This window comes from Eumetopias jubatus, unplaced genomic scaffold (genome assembly GCF_037043125.1).
Source record: "Eumetopias jubatus isolate StellerSeaLion01/CBP00866 unplaced genomic scaffold, mEumJub1_p1.0 scaffold_6, whole genome shotgun sequence".
In the NCBI taxonomy this organism is placed as follows: domain Eukaryota; kingdom Metazoa; phylum Chordata; class Mammalia; order Carnivora; family Otariidae; genus Eumetopias; species Eumetopias jubatus.
In genome coordinates, this window is record NW_028274812.1 from 81,181,909 (window position 1) to 81,205,089 (window position 23,181).

At 34.8% G+C, this 23,181-nt stretch overlaps 1 protein-coding gene and 1 pseudogene across 8 annotated transcripts in view; both read right to left on the reverse strand.

Moving 5' to 3' along the window:
• Positions 1-23,181, reverse strand: part of MYO6 (myosin VI) — an 85,514-nt gene that overhangs the window by 47,263 nt on the left and 15,070 nt on the right. For 7 of the 8 annotated variants that reach the window (XM_088024317.1, XM_088024320.1, XM_088024319.1 and 4 more), the window contains exons 6-11: positions 21,298-21,353; positions 16,392-16,489; positions 15,746-15,910; positions 9,991-10,071; positions 7,113-7,293; positions 1,349-1,493 (exon numbers count right to left, since the gene is read on the reverse strand). In XM_088024317.1, coding sequence (XP_087880443.1) covers positions 1,349-1,493; positions 7,113-7,293; positions 9,991-10,071; positions 15,746-15,910; positions 16,392-16,489; positions 21,298-21,353 — 726 coding nt within the window. The remainder of the gene's footprint in view (positions 1-1,348; positions 1,494-7,112; positions 7,294-9,990; positions 10,072-15,745; positions 15,911-16,391; positions 16,490-21,297; positions 21,354-23,181) is intronic. The other variant, XM_028097876.2, reaches the window with a different exon arrangement.
• LOC114204653 (small ribosomal subunit protein eS1 pseudogene) lies at positions 13,456-14,307 on the reverse strand (annotated as a pseudogene).

Consider the following 23,181-nt stretch of genomic DNA (forward strand, 5'->3'; position numbering starts at 1 on the left):
CAAACAGCATGCTAAATGTTATCATAAGGGTAAGTATGAGGCACCATGGGCGCACCAGAAAAAAATGTCAAATTTGGAAGTAATCTTAAAAGTCTTTCAGGTCAGACTGATACTTGAATTCCTTCTAAACTGGTTTTCCAACTTATATTTCCTGCAACAGAACCCCTTCCTAAAGTGAATCTTCTGTGAGTACTCCATACATAAAACACATAAAAGAACTGCTTTAGAACAAAGGGGAAATGAAGGAAATGCTACCTGAAGATCACACATCTGTGTTTTTACTGGACTTCCCTTGGGCCCCAGAAATACCTCCAAGGAAAAGCAACTGTACGGCACTACTATACATTCTCCTTGCTAAGGTTTACTTTAAAATAATTTAGAATTAGTTTAGCAAAGAATCAGGCTAAACATACCTTGCTAATGTTTCACAAAATATAAGAGCTGCCAAATTTTCTGAGAGGCTAAAAGTTTGTTTTAAATCCTTCTTGGTTTAATTTGTTGAAAATCTTCCTGAAATATGTCACTAGAGCTCACTGACTGCCTTATTTAGCAAGGGATAAAGGATCTGACTTTTTCCCCTACAAATGAAGATCTTACAGTGCCTCAGAATGATGGCTGAGTATCAATTTTATTCTATAGTATCAAAAACAGAAATGCCTAAAACACAGGATATTGAGCCAAAAGTGTAGAGACCCAAATACAAACTAAAAGTTCTTGGTTACAGATTCAAGAAATCTTGGTAGGCTCTTATTTTCTTGTTATTTGCAATTCCCTCTAAATGAAGAATCCAAGAGGTAAAGGGGAAATTCCATTTGCTGAGTGTTTTACAAAAGTGAGCTTTACTTAAGTTTTAGAACATGCCATTTGTAAGGAAAATCATTTTTTAAGTAAAATGATCTATTTCCTTCCGAAACTAAACGGTGATGGGTTGTACAACCTTGTAAATATACTAAAAAAATACTAAACTGTACACTTTAGAAGAGTGAATTATATCTCAAAAAAAGTCTTGAAAAATTGAAAAAAAACTGTTGCCTAAAATAAATATCAACTCCTATTTTTGTAGTTGTACAAAAGTAAACCTCTCTTACTTTATAAACTACAAATCTGTGCCATGCAGCATATCTGTAAGGAACAACTTTAAGAGCTGCATAAGTCAGCATTTATTTATATAGATTACTGCAGTGAGATGCACAGAATTCTTATCAAGCACATATTTTAGAACATTATAATGAAAAGAATGAATCATACATAAAGATCAACTTTAAATCTCAGTGTTCTCAAAGGAAGATTTTTTTCTTGACAAACCACAAGACAGGATTTTTACAGAGCAAGGAGTTAAGGAACTTACTTTATAACTGTTCCTTTGGTGCCCCCTGCTGTTGTTAGCATGACTCTTGTAGTTAAACTTACACGAAGATCATCTTGATCCAAACCTAGTAATTCAGCACAATATTCCAACGCCTGAGTAGATTTATTCTTCAGATTACAACCACCTAATGAAAATACATTTAAATTTGAAGTTAAGAGATATTATATAAACCAAATTTTCAAGATCCATTTCTTAGAGGTATACTTCACTTATATAAATCAATGGAATAGACAAGGCTTATTTGTGACTTTTAATTTCACTTCACTTTTTCATCACCCTTGCAGACACTCATACTACCAAGGTCAATGGGAGACCCTCACTTGAGGCAGTCCATGATATAATCCTCCAGCCCATCAATATTTACCTGCCACTGTTTCATTTTTTTATGACCAGGCATATACTGATAAGATTATAATCCTTGTAAATCTCTAGGGAAATATAGTACCTTATCATTAAAATTCATGACTCCTGAAAACCTTAAGGAATAACTTTAATATCAAATGTTGGCATTTCAGTAGGTCAATGTGGATGTCTGTCAACAAATGAGGTTTTGTTTCTGTGTGTGGTGTGTCTATGTGCACCCACATACGCATATGTATGTGCTCGTGTTGCTTAGGAAAGAGGAAGAGGGTGAGGAGATAACTGCTATTCCCTGTACATCATTTCCACAGATTTCTAGTTATGGAGGATGTTTTAAAAAGTATTATATAGAGAGAAACTATACTGCAATGCTTTAGCCTCTGGGCGATGTGGCTGTAAGACTCATTAGTTGTGTGACCCTGAACAAGTCACTTCTTTCTGTGTTCACTTTCTTCATCCATTTAAAGGATAATTACTGCACTTTCCTAAAAAGGCTGTTAAAGAGATTAAGGAGGTTACATATGTGAAGTTCTCAAAATAGTACCTATACGTGTTAAGCACTATATAAAGGTAAACTATTATTATTTTTATTACTAATATTTTAAAAGTAAACATTTTACTAATATTTTTAAGTTTTAAGGTTTATAAATAATTTATCTCACGACTTATTTCAAAACTACAAAGAATGTGCGAAAATTGTAAGTTTATCAAAAAAATAAGTTTATCATGACAAATTAGTTAACTATTTAACAGACTGGTCTCAAGAGAAAGAGACCATGAGATTCATAAGAATAAGGGGCTGTGGGGCGCCTGGGTGGCTCAGTTGGTTAAGTGTCTGCCTTTGGCTCAGGTCATGATCCCAGTGTTCCGGGATCAAACTCTGCAAGGGGATTTGATGAGCAGGAAACCTGCTTCTCCCCCTGACTCTGTCCCTTCCCACTGTTTACATGCAGGAGCTCCGTCAAATAACTAAATAAAATCTCAAAAAAAAAAAAAAAAGAATAAGGGGTCTCAGGTTAACTCATTGGGAAAAAAACAGCTTTTTCAGCAAATGGCCCTGAGACTGATATCTGCATGCAAAAGAATGAAGTTGGACCCTTGCTTCACACCATAAATAAAAATTAACTAAAAAAGCATCAAAGACCTAAATTATGAGCTAAAACTATTAAACTCTTGGAAGAATACACAGACAAATCTTCATGATCTTGGACCAGGTAGTCGTTTCTCAGATATGGCACCAAGAGCACAAGCAACAAAAGAAAAATCAGACAAATGAGACTTCATCAAAATGAAAAACTTTTGTGTTTCAAAGAACACTACCCAAAAATATAAAGGATAAGGCACAGATTGAGAGAAAATATTTGTAAATTACATATCTGATAAAGAACCTGTATCTAGCATATAGTTTTAAAAAAACTCTTACAACTTGACAATAAAAAGAAAACCCAATTAATGGGCAAAGGATAGGAATAGACATTTCACCAAAAAAGAGATACAAATGGTTAATAAAGACCTGAAAAAATGTTCAACTTCATGGGCCTTCAGATAAATGCAAATAAAAACCGCAATGAAGTAAAACATTTCACACACACTAGGATAGCTATAATCACACAGACAGTGTTAGTGAGGATGTGGAGAAACAGGAACCTTCATCCATGGTGGATGAGAATGTGAAATGAATACAGCTACTCTGAAAAAGCTGTGGGTATTTTTGTAATTATTTTATCAGTAAATTTATTCTACTATAAATGTTTAGAAGACTCCTACTTCTATTGAAAAGGTTTTGCATGATAACATATGCAAAAGATGCATATTGGGACTTCCTATGTTTTTCAAATTCTGCATAACAAAAGTAAATGCTATTTTAACAACAGGGATTTGGGAAGGAATGAGAGGTGAATGCTGAAGTGATGAAAATGTTCTAAAACCTAACTGCAGGGATGACCGTACAACTTTTAGGAGTATATTAAAAACCACTGAACTGTGTATTTTAAATGGGTGAATCAAACGGTCTATGAATTGTATTTCAATGAAGCTGTTACCAAAGAAAAAGAACAAGGGGACGAGAATATCAGAAGATATACTGAACGTTTAATTCTATGAAAATAAGCTTACTACTGATTTCTAGTTTCTACACATATATACACACAATTATCTAAATTATATAGCTTTCAATAAACTGGCCATCAATAATTCATTAATGTATTTAAACATTTCTATTTTGCAAAGTTTCTTACACACTTTCAGCAATTATGGAAGGCTAACATAAGAAAACATTTATTTTAAGTTTTTAAAAAGGCAAAACACTGTAAAATAGTGTAAGGTTTTCATGTCACTCTCCTTCCAAAAAAGAACTTCTCTGAACATTCTTTAAATCTGTTGTTAAAATAGCATTTACTTTTGTTATGCAGAATTTGAAAAACATAGTAAGTCCCAATATGCATTTTTTGCATATGCTATTATGCAAAACTTTTCAGTATAAGTAGGAGTCTTCTAAACATTTACAGTAGAATAAATTTACTGATAAAATAATTATAAAAATATCCACAGTTCTTTCAAATTGTGAGGACATGCCAAAATTGAGCTCTCTAGGGGGGAAAAATCAATTCTAACTAGAAAGAAACAATTTGGATCTATAGTAAGGGTCACAGAAAAGATGAAGAATAGTAAAATCTGAGCTATTAAAATAAAAATAACCTAGTTTATTTTTTAAAAAGATTTATTTGAAAGAGAGAACGAGCGATGGGGAGAGGCAGAGGGGGAGAGAGAGAAGCAGACTCCCTGCAGGGAGCCCAAAATGGGGCTCAATCCCAGGACTGAAGGCAGACACTTAACCGACTCAGCCACCTGGGTGCCTCAAAATAACCTAGTTTATTAATTTTCTTGATTCATTGCCTCTTTCCAATCTTCTCTGCTTTCTGCTCATTTTCAACAGAAGGAATTTTGAAAAGAAAAATAAAAGATAATGTAAAGATGTGCTATTTGCCTTTTGACTGTGCAAGTGCTTTTCAACTAACTGGATCACAAGATATTTATGATCCTCTGTATACATCTACATGCTTTACCACAGGGTAATAATATGAGGTGTGAAAATGCCAACTATCACTTCTAACAACATTTCCAAAGTGGGCCTTAATCGAAACTTTTTTTCTGTTACTTAGAACTCCCATATACTCCCTTCATATAACAGTACTACAGAACAAATGAGACATATTCTAACATTCATTACATTTTCAAAATAAGAATTTTAAATCCCTCAAAAAACTAAAATTTTAATGCACACTAAGAACATACCTGATTTTGCTTTTTTATATTTTAAACTAGAATTAATCTGTATTTCTATTTTACTTATTCATTAAAAACACTTACAGTGATTACTATGTGCTGGATATAAGTATTAACATCATTTAATATTTAACTCATTTATTCCCCTATACAACATGAGGCAGGGACTGTTATTATCCCGAGTTTACAGGTGAGGAAACTGAGACACACAGAGAGGTGAAGTTCCTGGCCCAAGGCCACACAAGCAGGTAATACTCTTGTGATGAATACTCTGGCTTCAAGAGCATGCACTCTTAAACACTACATTGTGCTGCATCTGAGGTTACTGACTGTACAGCATCACAGGATATTAAATCTGAAAGTCATTAAGACTGTCTATTTCACTCAGCTTATTCACAGATCAAGACTCTCAGTGAGGTTCAGTGACTGGGGGCAATTTGGGATGATTATCACAAGTACCTGAGTTAGTGAGACATGGGGAGAACCCAGCTCTCACATCTACAACTTCATTAGTAAATGTATTACTTCTGCACAGGTCCACTTCCATAAAATATAGATAATACCCCCTACCTCATTATCTTTATGAAGTTTAGATTATAATTATGTTGTTTTTGATGAAACACAGCACATGAAGGGTCCTGCACATAGCATATTTTTTAAATGTTCTTTTTTCCTTCCTCTTGTGTTCCTTCCTTATTTGCATACATACTATTGGTAGGTACTATATTTTTTTTAAAGATTTTTTTTTTTTATTTGAGAGAGAGAGAGAGAGAGAGAGAAACAGCATGAGAGGGGAGGGGGTGAGAGGGAGAAGCAGGCTCCCCGCTCAGCCAGGAGCCCGATGTGGGACTCGATCCCAGGACTCCGGGATCATGACCTGAGCCAAAGGCAGTAGCTTAACCAACTGAGCCACCCAGGCGCCCGCTAGGTACTATACTTTGAAAAGTACTTCTGGGCACCTGGGTGGCTCAGTTGTTAAGCATTTGCCTTCGGCTCAGGTCATGATCCCAGGGTCCTGAGATCGAGTCCCACATCGGGCTCCCTGCTCAGCGGGAAGCCTGCTTCTCCCTCTCCCACTCCCCCTGCTTGTTTTCCTGCTCTCGCTGTGTCTCTCTCTGTCAAATAAATAAATAAAATCTTTAAAAAAAAAAAGTACTTCTAATGGACTGTTTCTTCATTATTTTACAAATGAAAAAAGCAAGGGTCAGAGAGCTTCTGGGATCTGACACTAAAGCCCATGTTATTGACTACTATATTCAATGGTGCTTTAGATTTCTTTTAACTCATTCTTAGTATAAAATATTTTAATAATGTATTTATGCAGGAGTCAACAATCTTCTTACGTGTCAGATTTTAGGCTTTGCTGGCCATATAGTTTCTGTCACAACTACTAAACTCTGTCGCTGTAGCATGAAAGCTGACACAGAAAGACAAAAATGAATGGGTGTGGCTTTGTTCCAAAAACATGTTATTTACAGAAACAGGCAGCTGGTCAAATTTGGCCATGGGCCATAGTTTTCCAACCCCTGTAATTCATGGATCAAACTTAAGATTATACAAAAAGTCTTACCACTTATACAGAAACTAAAACACCAAAGTTGAAAAGTTACTATCATACAGGCATTAAATGCTCTTTTCAGTATGTATAAAGTATAACCCATTTTCTTTTCCAAATAATAAAGTATATGGGCTTGTACATATTCAGTTGCCCTAATTAACTGATCCAAGTTTATATCAATGAATCAAAAAATGTCAAAATACCTTAATAGATGGTAGAGAATTATTCTGTGTACATACTGCAAAAGTATAATTATCATTTGAAAATTTTAACTAAATATGACCAATAGTCACCATTATTTATCCTTCATAAAATGAGTTTATTCCCCGTCAGTATTACTGACTTGTTCAAAACAGAGCTCATAATGACTAATGAAGCATCCTTCATTTCCAAGATTCACCATGTAACACAATATATTCTAGAAATTTCAGGGTATTAAAAACCTGTACACAGATTGGATTTATGTATGACAAAGAAACGACAGAACTTCTAATTTTAGTCCTCCTTAAAACAAAACAAAACAACCACAAACAAAAAAACCTGAAGTGCTGCCGGCTTCCTCAAAATCAATATTTCCAAGGTGCAGGACACCAGCTACTACCCGGAACAGATCAAGCTTTTCTTCATCATCCAAACCAATCTTTTTCATGGCTGTGCACATTCTAATAAAATCTCCATGGTCATCTAACAGAGGATCTTTCAAGGAACCTGCCTTAAGATACTACAAAACAAGAAGACATCAATTAATTGTTCTTTGTCATTATTTAAGTATATTAAAACTACTACACAAGGTCTATTAATGCACTATATGACATGCAAAAATAAAATATGCCAATGGGAAAACTTTACTATTCTAACAATTCAAAAACTAAATGAGCAAAGTGTACACAGGATCTCTCTGTATTACTTCTTTCAACTGCCTGTGACTCTACAATTATCTCAATACAAATCAGTCAAAAATGGAATGAGATGTTTTCCAATTAAATTACAATTTTAATTCTAATGCATTATAATGCTAGGATATGTTAGATTAAAATCTGAATGAAAAAGAAGAGAATATCAGTGGTTGAAACAAATCAACATGAATCTACAGGTCAGAAAGAACTAAGGTGAAAAATTGTAATAAAAATTCAAATCTAACACTTAGCATTATACTCTTTTAGGTTAACTCCATCAACTGCACCAATATTCAGCAATAATAAATAGTAGACAGACTAATGACAATTTTCACGGCCAGAGAATTAATTTTCCTGTATAGTCATATGAGGTAAAGTGCATTAGTAAGCATTTGTGCTTATTCAGAATTTATGCAATGACTCACATTTCAGAAAAAAGAAAGAGAAAATTTGTTTTCTCTCCTAAAAGAATTTACATTCTAAAGTATTCATTTGTTAGAACCTATAAAGAGCTCAGAAAAAGGAATAAGAAAGTTAGGCCTGCAGAAACCTTAGAAGTAGAAAAATAAAAGTTAGCGAACACAGAAAGATTGGACTAGGAATTTTCCAGAACTTGACAATGAATAGGTAAAATAAACATTAGGTAACACAGCACCAGAATTAATTGCCCATTAAAGACAACTCTGGGGGATTTTTTTTTTTCCTCCCAGTTGCCAACTCCTTCCCAGCTAAAGTTGTGATTATCTTCCACAAAATTCTTTAAAATGCTTAATTATGCTCGGGTGAAATTTCTGGAAAATGTCTAGTAAAGAAATTTAATTTTATTCTTAAAAGAAGCAAAGGAAATGATCACATGCAGCCAAAGTTAAGAGAAAACATAGATCATGCAGAATTTTTAGTCTTGCAATTGAATGGTTATTTCATTTAAAAACTTTCCAATCAAATGTTAAGAAGATATTGCTATTATGGCAGACTAAAAATACTGCATACTCCTAAAAACTGCACACAGCTTAGACACTCAGATGGAACTAAGCAAAGGATTCTAATTAGTCAAAATGATCACCTCATCCTCCTGACAGAAGACATAAAAAGTAATTTAAACATTATTAATCCATTATTCACTTATATATTTTTATATATACACTTAATAATATGAATAAATCACTTCACAAAGTATGCTGACTCTAGAATCACAAAGAGTACATTTTCTTCTTAGCAGAATACAAAGAGTACATGTTACTCTTTGGAGCGTAAAATCCAGTTTTCCCCCCTCTTTACTGAGTTTTTTCCATGTCAAAGATCAAATTTAGATATATATCTTTTTCTTGAGGACAGCTGCACTACCCCACTAGGTAATGTTTCCATTATCTTAGTGGAAAGAATAAAATTTTTGTATTTTGACGATGTCTCATAAAAATAAAGGTAATCATGACAAAGGAAGATACCATAATAAATATTAAAGTCATTTCTTAAAGTTCCAACCATGAATATCACATAAACTAAAGTTTACAATTTATAATTCAGACATTTATGTCTAAAATGATAAACAGTGGGTGGCTCAGCTGGTTGATTATCTGAACCTTGATTTCGGCTCAGGTCATCATCTCAGGGTTGTGAGATCAAGCCCCACGGCAGGCTGCAACGCTCAGTGGGGAGTCGGCTTAAGATTTTTTAGTCTCCCTCTCCCTTCCCCTCTACCCCTCCCCTCCACTCTATGCTTGTTCTCTCTCTCAAATAAATAAAATCTTTTAAAATAAATAAAAATAAAATGATAAATGTCAACTTAAACAAAAATTAACTGTACTCATCTGCTTAGAATTTGAAATGATGGCAATATTTATTTGCTTTCTCTGTTCTTTTCTAGAAACATATTAGAGACATAATTCATCTCACTCATTCTGAAATAAAATAAAATTTTATAAATAAAATTTGTAAGAGTTATTGATTTTTAGATTAAGGATTTAATGCTTTAAAAATAACAATAGTATAAATACATCTAATTACCCTTAGAAATATAATAATTTAGTAAAACCTATGTATAAGACTTTCCATAGTATATTACAGAAATATGTTTTAGAGAGAAATACAATAATACATAAGCATTAGTTCACAAGAATGCTTACCCTATTTAATGTCTACTTCAAAGCTTACTTCAGCCTTAGGGGAGAAAATAAATTATGGACATATTTTGTACTTAATCTCAAGTGGGTAATATGAGAATAAGTTAAAAATGTTAGCAAAGGATAATTCTTAGGCAATTTTAATACCCTTATGTGGAAGAAAAAGAACAGGAGGAGAGCAGTGCATTGAGGCCTAACCAAGAACCAAAACTTATAGCTTTTGTAGATAATAACAGAGGCATAAAGTACGACACTGTGCAAGAGACTTGGAAGAGCATTTTGTTTTTAAAGTATAAGCCTGAAAGTAAGAAATATTATTTGGGCTCCAAAATAAAAAAATGTATCTTTCAGTATGATTTTTTTGTACTAAAGATTTTAATTTAAAAAAATAGTCTACTATACCTCGGGACTTTTTCGGTTCTGTAAAATCTGTTTATCAGTTTCTTTGTTAGCAAAGTATCTAGTGCAGCCTCGGTTTAAATACTAGGAAAAAGAAATATGAATATAATAAATACAAGCCACATGAAAATAATATAGAAGAAAACACAACTTATCAGTGGTAACCAAAAAGAATTTTTAAATATAACTTGAATATCATTTAATCTCCCAATTACAACTGATAACTCCTACATATTATAAACATTTTACTCCTACTAATCAAACCAAGGATGTTGAAAATCCAATTTCTGAAAACAGATTAAATGATTAACATAAAAATCAACACCATAAAGCTTTCTTTTTTTTTTTTTTTTTTTAAGATTTATTTATTTATTTATTTGAGAGAGACAGAGAGAGCAGGAACACAGGCAGGGGAGTGGGAGAGGGAGAAGCAGGCCTCCAGCCGAGCAGAGAGCCCGATGTGGGGTTTGATCCCAGGACCCTGTGATCATGACCTGAGCTGAAGGCAAATGCTTAACAACTGAGCCACCCAGGTGCCCCAAGCTTTCCTATTTTTAAAGGGCAGCAATTTTAGGGGCGCCTGGGTGGCTCAATCGTTGGGCGTCTGCCTTCGGCTCGGGTCATGATCCCGGGGTCCTGGGATCGAGCCCCATGTGGGGCTCCCTGCTCAGCGGGGGGTCTGCTTCTCTCTCTCTGCTCTCCCCGCCCCTGCTCATGCTCACTTGCACTCTCTCTCTCTCAAATAAAATAAATAAAATATTTTTTAAAAAAATAAATAAATAAAGGGCAGCAATTTTAAATCTTAATGTCAAATATCTTCTTAAAAATATAGTTAATAAAATAAGTACTACAGATATAATGAAAATCACTTTCCTACTAAATATGTAGTCTCAAATAAGGACCTACACATTGTGGTTTAATATGTCAAGTAATAATTTTAATGCCGAATAACAGAATAATATCCCAAAGCTTCTTAACTTCTGATTTTTAAAACCAGCTCTTCAAAACATGCCTTTCATATTTACTGACAGTTAACACTGACCATACATAAATTACAATACTCGCTTTATGAACTTTCAGAGGTATCCAAGTAACAATTTCAGCTTTTATCTCAATGATTTACTTTGCTGCCCAGAAGCCTTTTAAAGATTAAGCACTTTCAAAACATAGAACAAGGGAAGCAGGTGAGAAGAAAATAATTTATTAGTCCCAAAGAGAATCTATTACCCACATTTAAGGGCGGGGGGCGGTAATCAGGAAGGAAGTACACAAGAAACAAGATGGAAAATGTTTTTAAATATCTCAGCTTCTCTGGAATCAGGTCACTATGATCCCACTGTACCATGGCACGAATTCCAAGATTAAATACACCACACATCATATAGATGCTATAAAAAAATATATATAATACATTTTGAATGATTTGGGAATAAATTAGTATTTCAGATGATCAATACATTTATCTGTGTACCTCCATTACAATGAAATACTTAAATAGATAAAACCAGAAAATGATAGACAATGAGTTGTTCTTTCTACCTTAGAATCTTTAGGAGAAAAAATAGAAGAGAGGGGGAATAATATTGGCAAGCAATTTCAATTGATTATTTCAAAAAAGAGCTATTTTATTTAGTAAGATAATAGTAGCTTAATCATATAGAGCCAAAACAAATGTTTTCTTTGCTAGCAAGGGTTTTATCTCCCCAACCCCAACTGCTTTATCAAATACTTGGCTTTTTGATAGCTAAACGTAGTATTAAAACCTACTACTTGTTTTTTCCAATTTTCCTGTAACTAGAAAACTGTAACTTCTCTTGCTATTCATTCTCATTCTATCCAAGCTTTATTTCTATTCAAGGATTTTTGCATGACTATAACGAATGCTCATAAAATATATGGAAAAATATGAGTATTTGAATAATGCAACCTTTTAAACCTTTTATTTTCTAAAACACATGAGTAGTTAATACAAATGTTTTCAAATAGACGTATCCATGCAATTCTTTATGTACTATTTTAGACAGAATACTGACAAAAAATTTTTTTGGAAGTGTTCAACACTACTCTGGAATTCTTTGTCTTTATGACCTTACCTATGAGTTATAACTGGAGGCCTAAACTACAGAAAAACCTGATGAAATTATCAACACACTTTCAAGTCACTTGAAGGCAGAATCATTTAGGGGAAGGGACACAGAGGTATGCATATGCATGCATGAGAGGAATAACAAAGACAGCAGATATATTTGGGTGAAAGATAATATGGATCCTCTAGTCTCCTCCTAACCACTACAAGAACTCTAGTAAGAGAAGAAATCATGGCTCCCAGCAGTTCCCACTACAGAGGCAGGAAACTCCCTGACCTAATAAAGAATTTCAGTAACTACCTTTCCTAAGATGCCTGCCATTGTGCCAGGAAAGGCTATACATTCTGAGACACACAAAAAATATGCTCCCAAGCCTCTAAACAGAAAGAAATGCCAAATTAAGACAAGAATAGTCACATTACTTTATCATTAATTCGGAGCCAACAAAGTCACATCATTAAATTTCATATGATTCATAGTAACATACTCCTTTTCTAAAAATCATTGTAGAGAAAGCTACTTTCATGAAGATAATGTAGGCAACTAACTTCAAATTCCAATTAATTTGATGAGTTCTAAAGAAGGTGGGACATTGTGGAAGTATATAAATAGATGAAGTTATAAAGCATTTTAAAACAGCAGTTTTAGGGGCGTCTGGGTGGCTCAGTCGGTTAAGCATCTGCCTTCAGCTCAGGTCATGATCTCAGGGTTCTGGGACTGAGCCCCACATCAGGCTCCCTGCTCAGTGAGGAGCCTGATTCTCCCTCTCCCCCTGCTCATGTGCTCTCTCTCTCTCTCACTCACTTTCTCTCAAATAAATAAAATCTCTTAAAAAATTAAAAAAAAAACAGTAGTTTTAAATTTTCCAAATACAATTGAAGTAATAAAAGCTGAACTGCATGGGGCACCTGGGTGGCTCAGCTGGTTAAGCAACTGCCTTCGGCTCAGGTCATGATCCTGGAGTCCCTGAATCGAGTCCCGCATCGGGCTCCCTGCTCAGCAAGGAGCCTGCTTCTCCCTCTAACCCTCCCCCCTCTCATGTACTCTCTCTCTCTCTCTCTCTCATTCTCACTCTCTCAAATAAATAAATCTTTAAAAAAATAAAATAAAATAAAAGCTGAACTGCAAACATACATACACACACACACAGAACAATAATTAAATACAATGTGTCACAATTCTCATGTGGAGGACTCCTGCCCAAAGAGGATTATCAGAATCACCTGGAGAACTTTATTCAAACTGCATTCCTTACCCATTCCCATAATTCCCAAATATTCCTCACAGGGACACTGTTTCCTAGCTGCAAACTTATAAATCATGCTAACCATTCCCAGTCTGACCACTTCTTGAAACTCTATTGGCTTGTGATTCTTTTTTTTTTTTTTAAACATCACAAATATGATTTTTTTATTTGTCACCATTAAATGTCTGACTTTTAAACAGATTCTTGGACTGGTGGCTCATATCCATCAGCTCGTTCAACTTTAGCACTGGTCTCATCCCCAGTAGTTTTTCCAGAACTACTACCTTCACCATGAAGCTCCATGAGCTTTCCCAATTCAAACTTGGGCTCCTTCAGCATTTTTACTTTTCTAATGAAGACATCATGAAGTGGATAAATAGACTGACAAGCCTTTTCTGTATCTTTTCTGATGCTGTCTGGAATCAATTTATTGACCACTTCTTTCAAGTCATTTGTTTGCACCTCTCAGGTCATGATTTCCATCATCTTTTTCCGAATTTGATGAACCTGTTGGTGCTGAGCATAAGAAGTCTTCCGAATCTGATTATTGCATTTTTTAGTAAAACCAACACAAAATAGACGAAGCAAATAACCATCAGTAGTCTTGACATCAACATGAGCTTCGATCATGGTCTGCCATTTTTTGACCATGGAGCACATTTTGTCACGGGTAAGATCCATGCCATGGAAATTAGTCAGGCAGTTTTTGCCCTGAACATCCTCAGTAATTAGCTTGAATTTTCTAAATGCAACTTCATCATTCTGCAAATCAGCAAGGCTCACTTGAAAAACCCGACCCTTGAGGCCATCAGCTGCGATTTTGGTTCCTTGAGTTCTTGTGACTAATGTTTTTCCAATATTTCTTATATTGAACAGAGCTGGTGCTTTCACATCATACCAATCTTTCTTAGAAAATGGATCAACCACCTTCTTCTTGGCTCCCTTTTTGCCGCCTTTCGTAAGGCGCTTGTTCTTGCTGACCGCCATGGCGCTGCTCAGGGAGCCAAAAGGGCTTGGCTTGTGATTCTTGGCACGCCTGATTTTCCTTGTATTATCACACAATTCCATTTGTGCTTTCTTGGGCCACTCTTCACCACTCATATTGTTCAATTCCAGAGTCTGGATGCTGGCACATGCTTTTCTACATTGTACAGTATCTCTGGATGATCTCATCTACTCACGGTCATAGTTTTAACTACTACCAGAGTACTGACATCTCCCAAACCTACCACTAGAGCACCAATAATAATCTTCAGATTAGTATACCCAACCATCTTCTAATCCTCTCCCCTAAGATGCTCCATAGGTTCCAAAACCAAACTCAACCTATATGCCACAAATCTTCCATCTGACCCTCGTGTGGTATTTACATCCACCCAGTTACCCTACTCAAATTTGGAAAATTATTCCAGACTTCTCCTCCTCTCTACCACACTCAGTCTCCAAGTCCTATCAGTTTTACCTCCTAATATGTAACCAAATTCAGGCATTAAGTAACTTACTTCAACAATAGCCATAGGTTTCCAACCAATTTACCCACAGTTGCACTTTCTATCCATTCCCTACTCTACCCCCCTTCAGGACACCCTCCATTTTAAAGCCAGAGGTAAGCACAGACTTACTCTTTCAGCTGTTTGTTGCCTTTCTTTGTTCCTCTTTTTGCATCTACTAGGAATATTCTTTGCATCTTTCTTTCTCTAGTTAACACTTGAAAATCCTTCAGGATTCTGATCAAACATCAGTTGTTCCTTGAAGTTTTTCCAAAATCCCCAGCATCCTATGCATATCTCTTTCTTAATCTTTCAACCTATCAGTTAGGCTGTGTGTGTGTGTGTGTGTGTGTGTGTGTGTGTGTGTGTGTGTGTTTCCCACCATATTCTAAGTTGCTCATGAGCAGGAATTGTGTGTTTGTGTGTTTGTGTGTTGTGTGTGTGTGTGTGTGTGTGTGTGTGTGTGTATGTGTGTCCCACCATATTCTAAGTTGCTCATGAGCAGGAATTGCTCATCTTTTTCAACCAGGTACAATGGCTGGTACCAAAAGGGCAAGCAATAAATATTTACTGTTGAATTAAGGAAGACAATCATGTGTCCTTCATTAATTCAGTGGTGAAATCTTTTTTTAACAAATAAGTCAAAGATAACTTTAAAGCTAGCATTTCAGAACTATTATATATTTCTTATTGAGTTTAAATTGGTAAGTGGTTTCCTATCTAACCTTTTATCTTTCTGATTACATATCTCCTCATATAATGTTATGTTATAAATTCAGCAGTAAATCTCAATAGAGACCTATATTCTATCATGTTACACTGGATTTAATGTAAGTTACCTACAACTAGATATCAGAATCCACTAAAGTAAGCTTTACAATTGAAGACAATTCAATTTGCAAAAACTGTATGTAATTTCTTTTCATCCAACCTACCCGAAAATTATCTGGAGAGCTCAAATGAAGTTTTTCTCTAGTATCTTCAGAAGCACCAGCACACAACCTATAAAAGATATGATAATTCCTTTCCTCTTTGCCTTGAACACAGATTCTCGATTTCTCTAGAAGATAATGTGAAACAAATCCTCCAACAACTGAACTCTGAAAAACAAAACAGAGAGAAAATACATTTTTGCTTTTAAGGCCTGAAAGTACAACCTACCAATGTTGAATTATTTTTCTAATAAACATTTATCTGTATCAAAGAGGTCATAATAGTTATCAAGTAAAGGGAAAAAAAGATAACTAGATAAATGTAAGCTTACAATATTTATGAAGGTTATACTGAATATACATAATTAGCTAAAGTAACAGAGAGAAACTCAAATGGATTTACCGTAAGTTCAAGTACAGCACCAATTCTATCAAGACCCTTGTGTTTTTCCTTTTCTTTTTTTTTAAAGTAGGCTCCATGCCCAGCGTGGAGCCCAATGTGGGGCCTGAACTTACGACTCAGATCCAGACCTGAACTGAGATCAAGAGTCGGACACTTAACCAACTAACCCATCTAGGCGCCCTAAAACCCTTGTGTTTTTCACAAACACTTCCCAAACATATTTTCCCAAAACTCACTCTCACTTACCTTTTCATTGAAATGTATTTCTACAAATTTTCCAAATCTACTGCTATTATTGTTGCGAACAGTCTTTGCATTTCCAAAGGCTTCTAAGAGTGGGTTAGCTATTAAAAGAGAAATAAAAATATTCCATCAAAAAAATAGCATGAAGGAAAATTACAAAAATATGCATAGTATGTTTCCCTATTAATATAGAAAAATGTTTTCAAAAATATTACCATGAAGGAATTCACATGTAATATCAAATCCTTCAAATATTTATTGACTACCACTATATTCAGGCCCTATTAAAGTACAGAAGATGGGAAAATTACTCAAATTATATAAAAAGATAATGTAAATGGCATAGGAAGACTAAATTTTAAAAAGTCATTAGGTTAACAAAATTTATAACTCAACTTCAAAAATTATTCCCTATAAACTGTAAGGTTTTCACAAGTACATCAGCCCTAAAGGAATAGTTATTATAATATAGAGAACAGCAAACCCCTGGTGAACAAAATACAAGCAAGAAGTTATTAGTTGACTTACTTTCCTAAAATATTTTACATATTAATAAAGCCTCCAGATTTAATATTCTTCCATGTATACCCAATAAAATCTAACATATATGTTTACAGGATGACTAAATTTAAAATCCCAGCCTACTACAAGAGACTCATTTTAGACCTAAAGACACCTGCAGACTGAAAGTGAAGGGGTGGAAAAACATTTATCACACAAATGGACATGAAAAGAAAGTCAGAGTAGCTGCACTTGTATCAGACAAACTAGACTTTTTTGTTCTTGTATTGTTTTTCTCCTGCTTTGGTAGCAGGGTGGTACTGGCCTCCTGGAATGACTTTCAATATGTTCCCTCTATTCCATTATTTGTAAAACTTTCATAAAAACTGTCATTTTTTTTTAATGTTTTGGTAGAATTCACCAAGAAGCCAATGTGGTCTTGGGCTTTTCTGTGCTGGGAGATTTTTGATTCCTAATTCAATTTCCATTCTTATTATTGGTCTAAGATTTACTATTTCTTGGATTCAAGATTCATGATTCATTTGCGGTAACTTGTGCGTTTTTAGGAATTATCCTGCTTTTTTCTAAGTTATCTGATTTGTTAGTATGTAACTGTTTATAGTAATCTGTTATCACACTATGTATTTCTGTATACTGTTTTCTCTTCTATTTCTCATTTTGGTTTTCAAGTCTTCTCCCTTTTTTCTTAATGTAGTTAAAGCACTGACAACTTTTTTTTTTTTTTTGAAAAACTGGTCTTTACTTTCCATGTTATGATACTGCTTATTGTCTCTATTTTATTTATTTCTGATTCTTCTTTGTTGTTTCCTTCCTCTACTAAATTTCAGCATTTCAGCTAAGTTTCTTCTTTTTCTAGGTCCTTGTAATGTTAATTTGTTTATTTGAACTTTTTTCTTAATACAAGCATTCATAGCATAAATTTCACTCTAACATCTGCTTTTTCTGCATTCCATAGATTTTGGAATATTGCATTTTCTTTTCTTTTGTTTTGAGACATATATTTACCATTTGTTTCTTATTTGGTCCATTGCTTATATAGTAGCGTGGTGTTTAATATTTACATATTAGATATGTAATATTTATATTGTAATTTTCCAACTTTGTTTTATCTCTAGTCTGCATCATTGTGGTTGGAGAATATACTTGGTATGATTTCAGTCTTCCTAAATTTGTAATAATTGCCATGTCTTTTTCTATGTGATTTAGTCAGGGATTCTCCCGTGTGTACTTGAAGAAAATGTGTATTCTGTTTTTCTTGGATGGAAAGTTTTATATATATATTTTAGAACCATGATGTATGCTTCAATAAAAAATGTTCTTGTTGAAAAAAAAACTTTGAGGGTACTCATTTAAAACAAACCATTTCAGAGAGGAGGTGGGATTGGTAAATCCCATTCAGGAGGGGGATGGGTAAAATAGGTAAAGGGGATTAAAGAGTACACTTATCATGATAAGCACTAAGCAATGATGTACAGAATTGCTGAATCACTATTGTACACCTGAAACTAATATAACACTGTTTGTTAATTATAGTGGATCTGAAATAAAAAACCTAATAATTTTTTAAAATGAAAATAAAAATAAATTCCCAATGAACAAATGTAAAATCTTAATTGTTTTTATCTCATAATCATGTACACACACCACATGACTAAAAAAGGTTTATTAGACTCTATTGTTTGTTTTATGTTGTTTTTAAGTAGGCTCCACACCCAGTGTGGATCCCAATGCAAGGCCTGAACTCACGACCCTGAGATCACACCTGAGCAGAGATCAAGAGTCACTCACAACCAGCTGAGCCACCAAGGCACCCATATTAGAGTCTATTCTTATACTCACCAGTCTCAACTATAAACACCCCAGATTAGTGCCAATATTATAGATTCTCCATCTGCAATCTCATAAATTGCTTCACAGTTGTTACTAGAATTTTTCTTATGCAATCTTTTAAAGTCCATCTCTCTTATTCTATCCACAGTAGAAAGCTTAACAAGTATCCAAACCCTTTTAAGGATCACTCTCCAATTGTTTCACTTGCCAAAAAACATAAGAAAATATTAAAACCGAAAGAAAAGTTTGCATATATACCTAACCTTTCCAATGAGTAAGAAAACTGAGGCCCAAAAAGGCCAATGACTTGTGCAAAGCCACATGACTAGCTACTGGCCAAAGGGAGACTCAATTATAGGTCTCTCCAACTCCTTTACTGGTGATCTACTAGTTTTTGCTGAAGTATTTAATATATTAAGTAAAATATACAAAATTAGGATAAACAGCCTATCAGAAAATTACAGTAGTGCCATTGATATACTCATTCTAAAACCAATAATCTTCAATTAAAGACGGCATCAAATGATCTCTATGTTCTGCAAGTTAACATCTACTGTCCTCTAGAAAAGAGCTGTACAAACATTTAGAATAATACTTTCCAACTTTTCTCAACTACAGCACACTACATATTCATACACCACAGTCTTGGGGAAGAAACCAGGTTTATATCCAATTTGCAAGAGTGTTTGTACCTCAAGTAAACAAATCAGAATGCGAATTAGTATTTTATTAAATTAACCTATAATTTCTTCTTTTTTATTTATTCAATTTTAAAGGGTGATTCCCTCATTAAAGTGAGGTATTTTACTGTGAATAAAGCATTACTTATGAGCTCTTCACACCTGGGTGTGTTACAATACCACAGTGAGAACTGCAAGTAAAACTGTAAAATTATTTATATCAAGAAACACGAAAAACTTTATTGATGCAAACTTTATAAAATTGTTTATTAGAATGTTAAAAAAAAAAGAAGATAGCAGGAAGGGAAAAATGAAGGGGGGGGAATCGGAGGGGGAGACCAACCATGAGAGACTATGGATGCTGAGAAAGAAACTGAGGGTTCTAGAGGGAAGGGGGTTGAGGGGATAGGTTAGCCTGGTGATGGGTATTATAGAGGGCACGTACTGCATGGAGCACTGGGTGTTATACGCAAACAATGAATCATGGAACACTACATCAAAAACTAATGATGTAATGTATGGTGATTAACATAATAAAAAAATTTAAAAATAATAAAATTGTTTATTAGAGTGCTTATGTTCATATACATGTATATTTCACATAATTGTAAAAAAATGTACATAACATTTGCTAGCTATGATTTATCAAAATGCATGAACACAGAAGGACCTTGATAAATTTTTGTTCAACTGAAATTTTTCTTTAAAATAGTAAGAGTGTTAAAATATGCTCTTAGTATAGCACATAGTTAAGATGCCTCAGTTTATTATATCCCACTTCCACAACTGATAAGTTATATGCTCTTCAGCAAGCCACTTAAAGTCTTTTTACCTCAGTTTTTAATCTGTAAAGTAGGAATAAAATAGTACCTACCTCATTCTATGAGGATTTAAATTAGGAACAGATATTCAGCATATCACACAATGCATAATACATCTCACACATGTTAATTTCATCATCATTATGAGAAGAAAGAGAGATATCTGATCTGGTACCTCAGGAACTAGATTCCTCCTCCCCTGCCTGGTGAGAAGGCAGAGACAATTTTGACAGTTCATAATCCCACTTTGGCTCTCACGCTTGCGATCCACGGTAGGTTTTACCTTCTCTCCCTTTTCCCCTGTCTCTGGCTTGCCTACAGCCCAACTGCATATGCAGCCATTGCCCAGCCCACCCAGAGTTTCTCTCACTCTTGTGTTACAGATTTGCAGCTTCATCTTGAGAGCAATATTAAGCCATTAAAAGACTGAAAGCAGAAGAGATCATGTCAACTTCCACACAGAGAACAAATTACAGGGAAACAAGAATATAAGCGGAGGGACCAGAGAGGAATCTATGATGCACAGCAGTGGTGTGGATTCAACACAGTGGTTGACTAGACCAGTAGTCTCCAAACGGGGTATAAGAAAACTTTCTAAGGGATATGCAAGCATTCACTTTAAAGAAATCAATTTACAGACTCCTGCCTTCCAACTGACTAATTCATTAAAATTTCCCCCCAAAAAACATTTTAATTCCAAATAACACTCTTCCTCTCTCCTTTGCAAAAAAAAAGGTCAACAAAACAAACAGGAAGCCAGAAATCTTCCTGTATTTATTTCATTCATCTGAGAGATACTTATGGATCCTATCTCATGTATCAGACACTTCTAGGAGACTGGAATATATAAAAATCCCTGCCTTCTTAGCATTTACATGGGGAGGGAAAACAACAGACATTAAATAAAGGAGAAGATATCTGAGCAAAGATTTGTAGGAGATGGAAAAGTCTTTTGGATCTCTGGGAGAGCATTCCAGATCACTTAGAGGATTCTCATAAGTTTAATTCAGTACATATCTAACAATAAAAAATAAGAATTTTAAAAATTAACAATACCTTCAACAATTCTATCATCAATATCTTGGCCTGTTCCATAGGATTCAGTCAGATATCTGTTTAAAATATAAGATAAAAAAATTCACATGACAACAATACTGCACATATTATAGTTTTAACTTTTTTTTTTTTTAAGATTTTATTGATTTGAGAGAGAAAGCACACCAAAGGGGGAAAGGGCAGAGAGAGAAAGAGAAGCAGACTCCCCCCTGAGCAGGGAGCCCAATGCGGGACTCAATCCCAGGACCCCAGGATCATGACCTGAGCGGAAGGCAGACCCTTAACCAACTGAGCCACCCAGGCACCCCATAGTTGTAATCTTAATATTATTTAATACATGTAAAATTTAAACCTGGATCATCACTGTAACTATTCATTTAAAATTTACAAATTTATATTTAAATGCAACTATTCTGTTATACCTTTCTTTTTTTAAGATTTATTTGAGAGAGAGAGAGAACGAAGCAGGGGTAGGGCAGAGAGAGAGGGAGAGAGAATCCTCAAGCAGACTCCCCGCTGAGCATGGAGCCTGACACCACTGGGGGCAGAGAGAATCTTAAGCAGGCTCCATGCTCAGTGTGGAGGCCGACTTGGGGCTCGATCTCACAACCCTGAGATGATCAGGACCTGGGCCAAAATCAAGAATTGGACACTTAACCAACTGAGCCACCCAGGTGCCCATTACTTTTTAAACACTTAAAATTTTATTTGGATTACCTTAAATATCAAAATCAGCATTATTTTTAATCTGTGTTCGGAAATATTCTGACTTTAACCAGCTATTTGGTTTTAAAGATGCCACACTTTTCACACAGGAATATTCATCATCTACATAAGATTCCAAAGTCTTGTGTGACAGCATATTAACTCAATCTATATGGCTAGAGAAAGTAAGGTAATCTGCCACTGAAAAACAAGGACATTACCACTCTTCATGTTGTTTTAGCCAAAAATTAAACATGATGGAACAACTATTTTCCTGGAACATTTCAAAACAAAAAGTAATCTTTGACTTACAACATAAGTTTGTATTATAAGTTTACAGTTTCTAAATTATTTGTTCATTTTCAAAGCTGTATATAAACCACAGACTTACCATATGACTCTTACATACAGAAGAGAAAGAAGAAATTGAAGCACTTAGAATTCCCAGAGCATTAGGAAGCACTCACTTAACCAGAATTGCAAATACATAATACACAATAATGAACTTCTAAATTAATTTCATACAAATAACTGAATACCATACATCTGCATAAAAATAGCAAAATTTCAAGAAGGGCACCCCCCCCCCCAGCAAATGACTAAGACTGATACAGTGGGAATAACACTGGTGAGAACTCAAAATGCACTGCTCCTAGCAGTAGCTTCAACACTAGATTTAACTAACTGAAGGAACTAAACTAATGAGTGCTATGGTTCCTTCTGTATTTATAATGCGATGATTCTAAACAAAGTACAGAGTGTAATTTGATGGCAACAAAGGGGATACGCTGAGAGGAGGGTGATGAGGAGATAGAAATAAGAAGGCCAATTGTCATAAGCATAAGGTAAAAAATGGTTTCACCCAGAAATAAGAAGGCCAATTGTCATAAGCATAAGGTAAAAAATGGTTTCAACCACATTAACAGCAGGAATACTGAGAACAGAATGTAAAGGCTGAATTTTGAAGGAACATTCCTCGATTTCCTTTTGCCTAACCAGCATGGGTCTCCTCTAGGATCCTCATAAGAACATGCAGACATAGTTTTCAACAATCTAGAGCTTAGCTTCCACATAAGGTATCTGGTTTTAAAAGGGACAGAGCTTACCATTTCAAACTATGTCATAAAGTATGAAAGGGGCACCTGGCTGGCTCAGTCGATAGAGCATGCAACTCTTGAT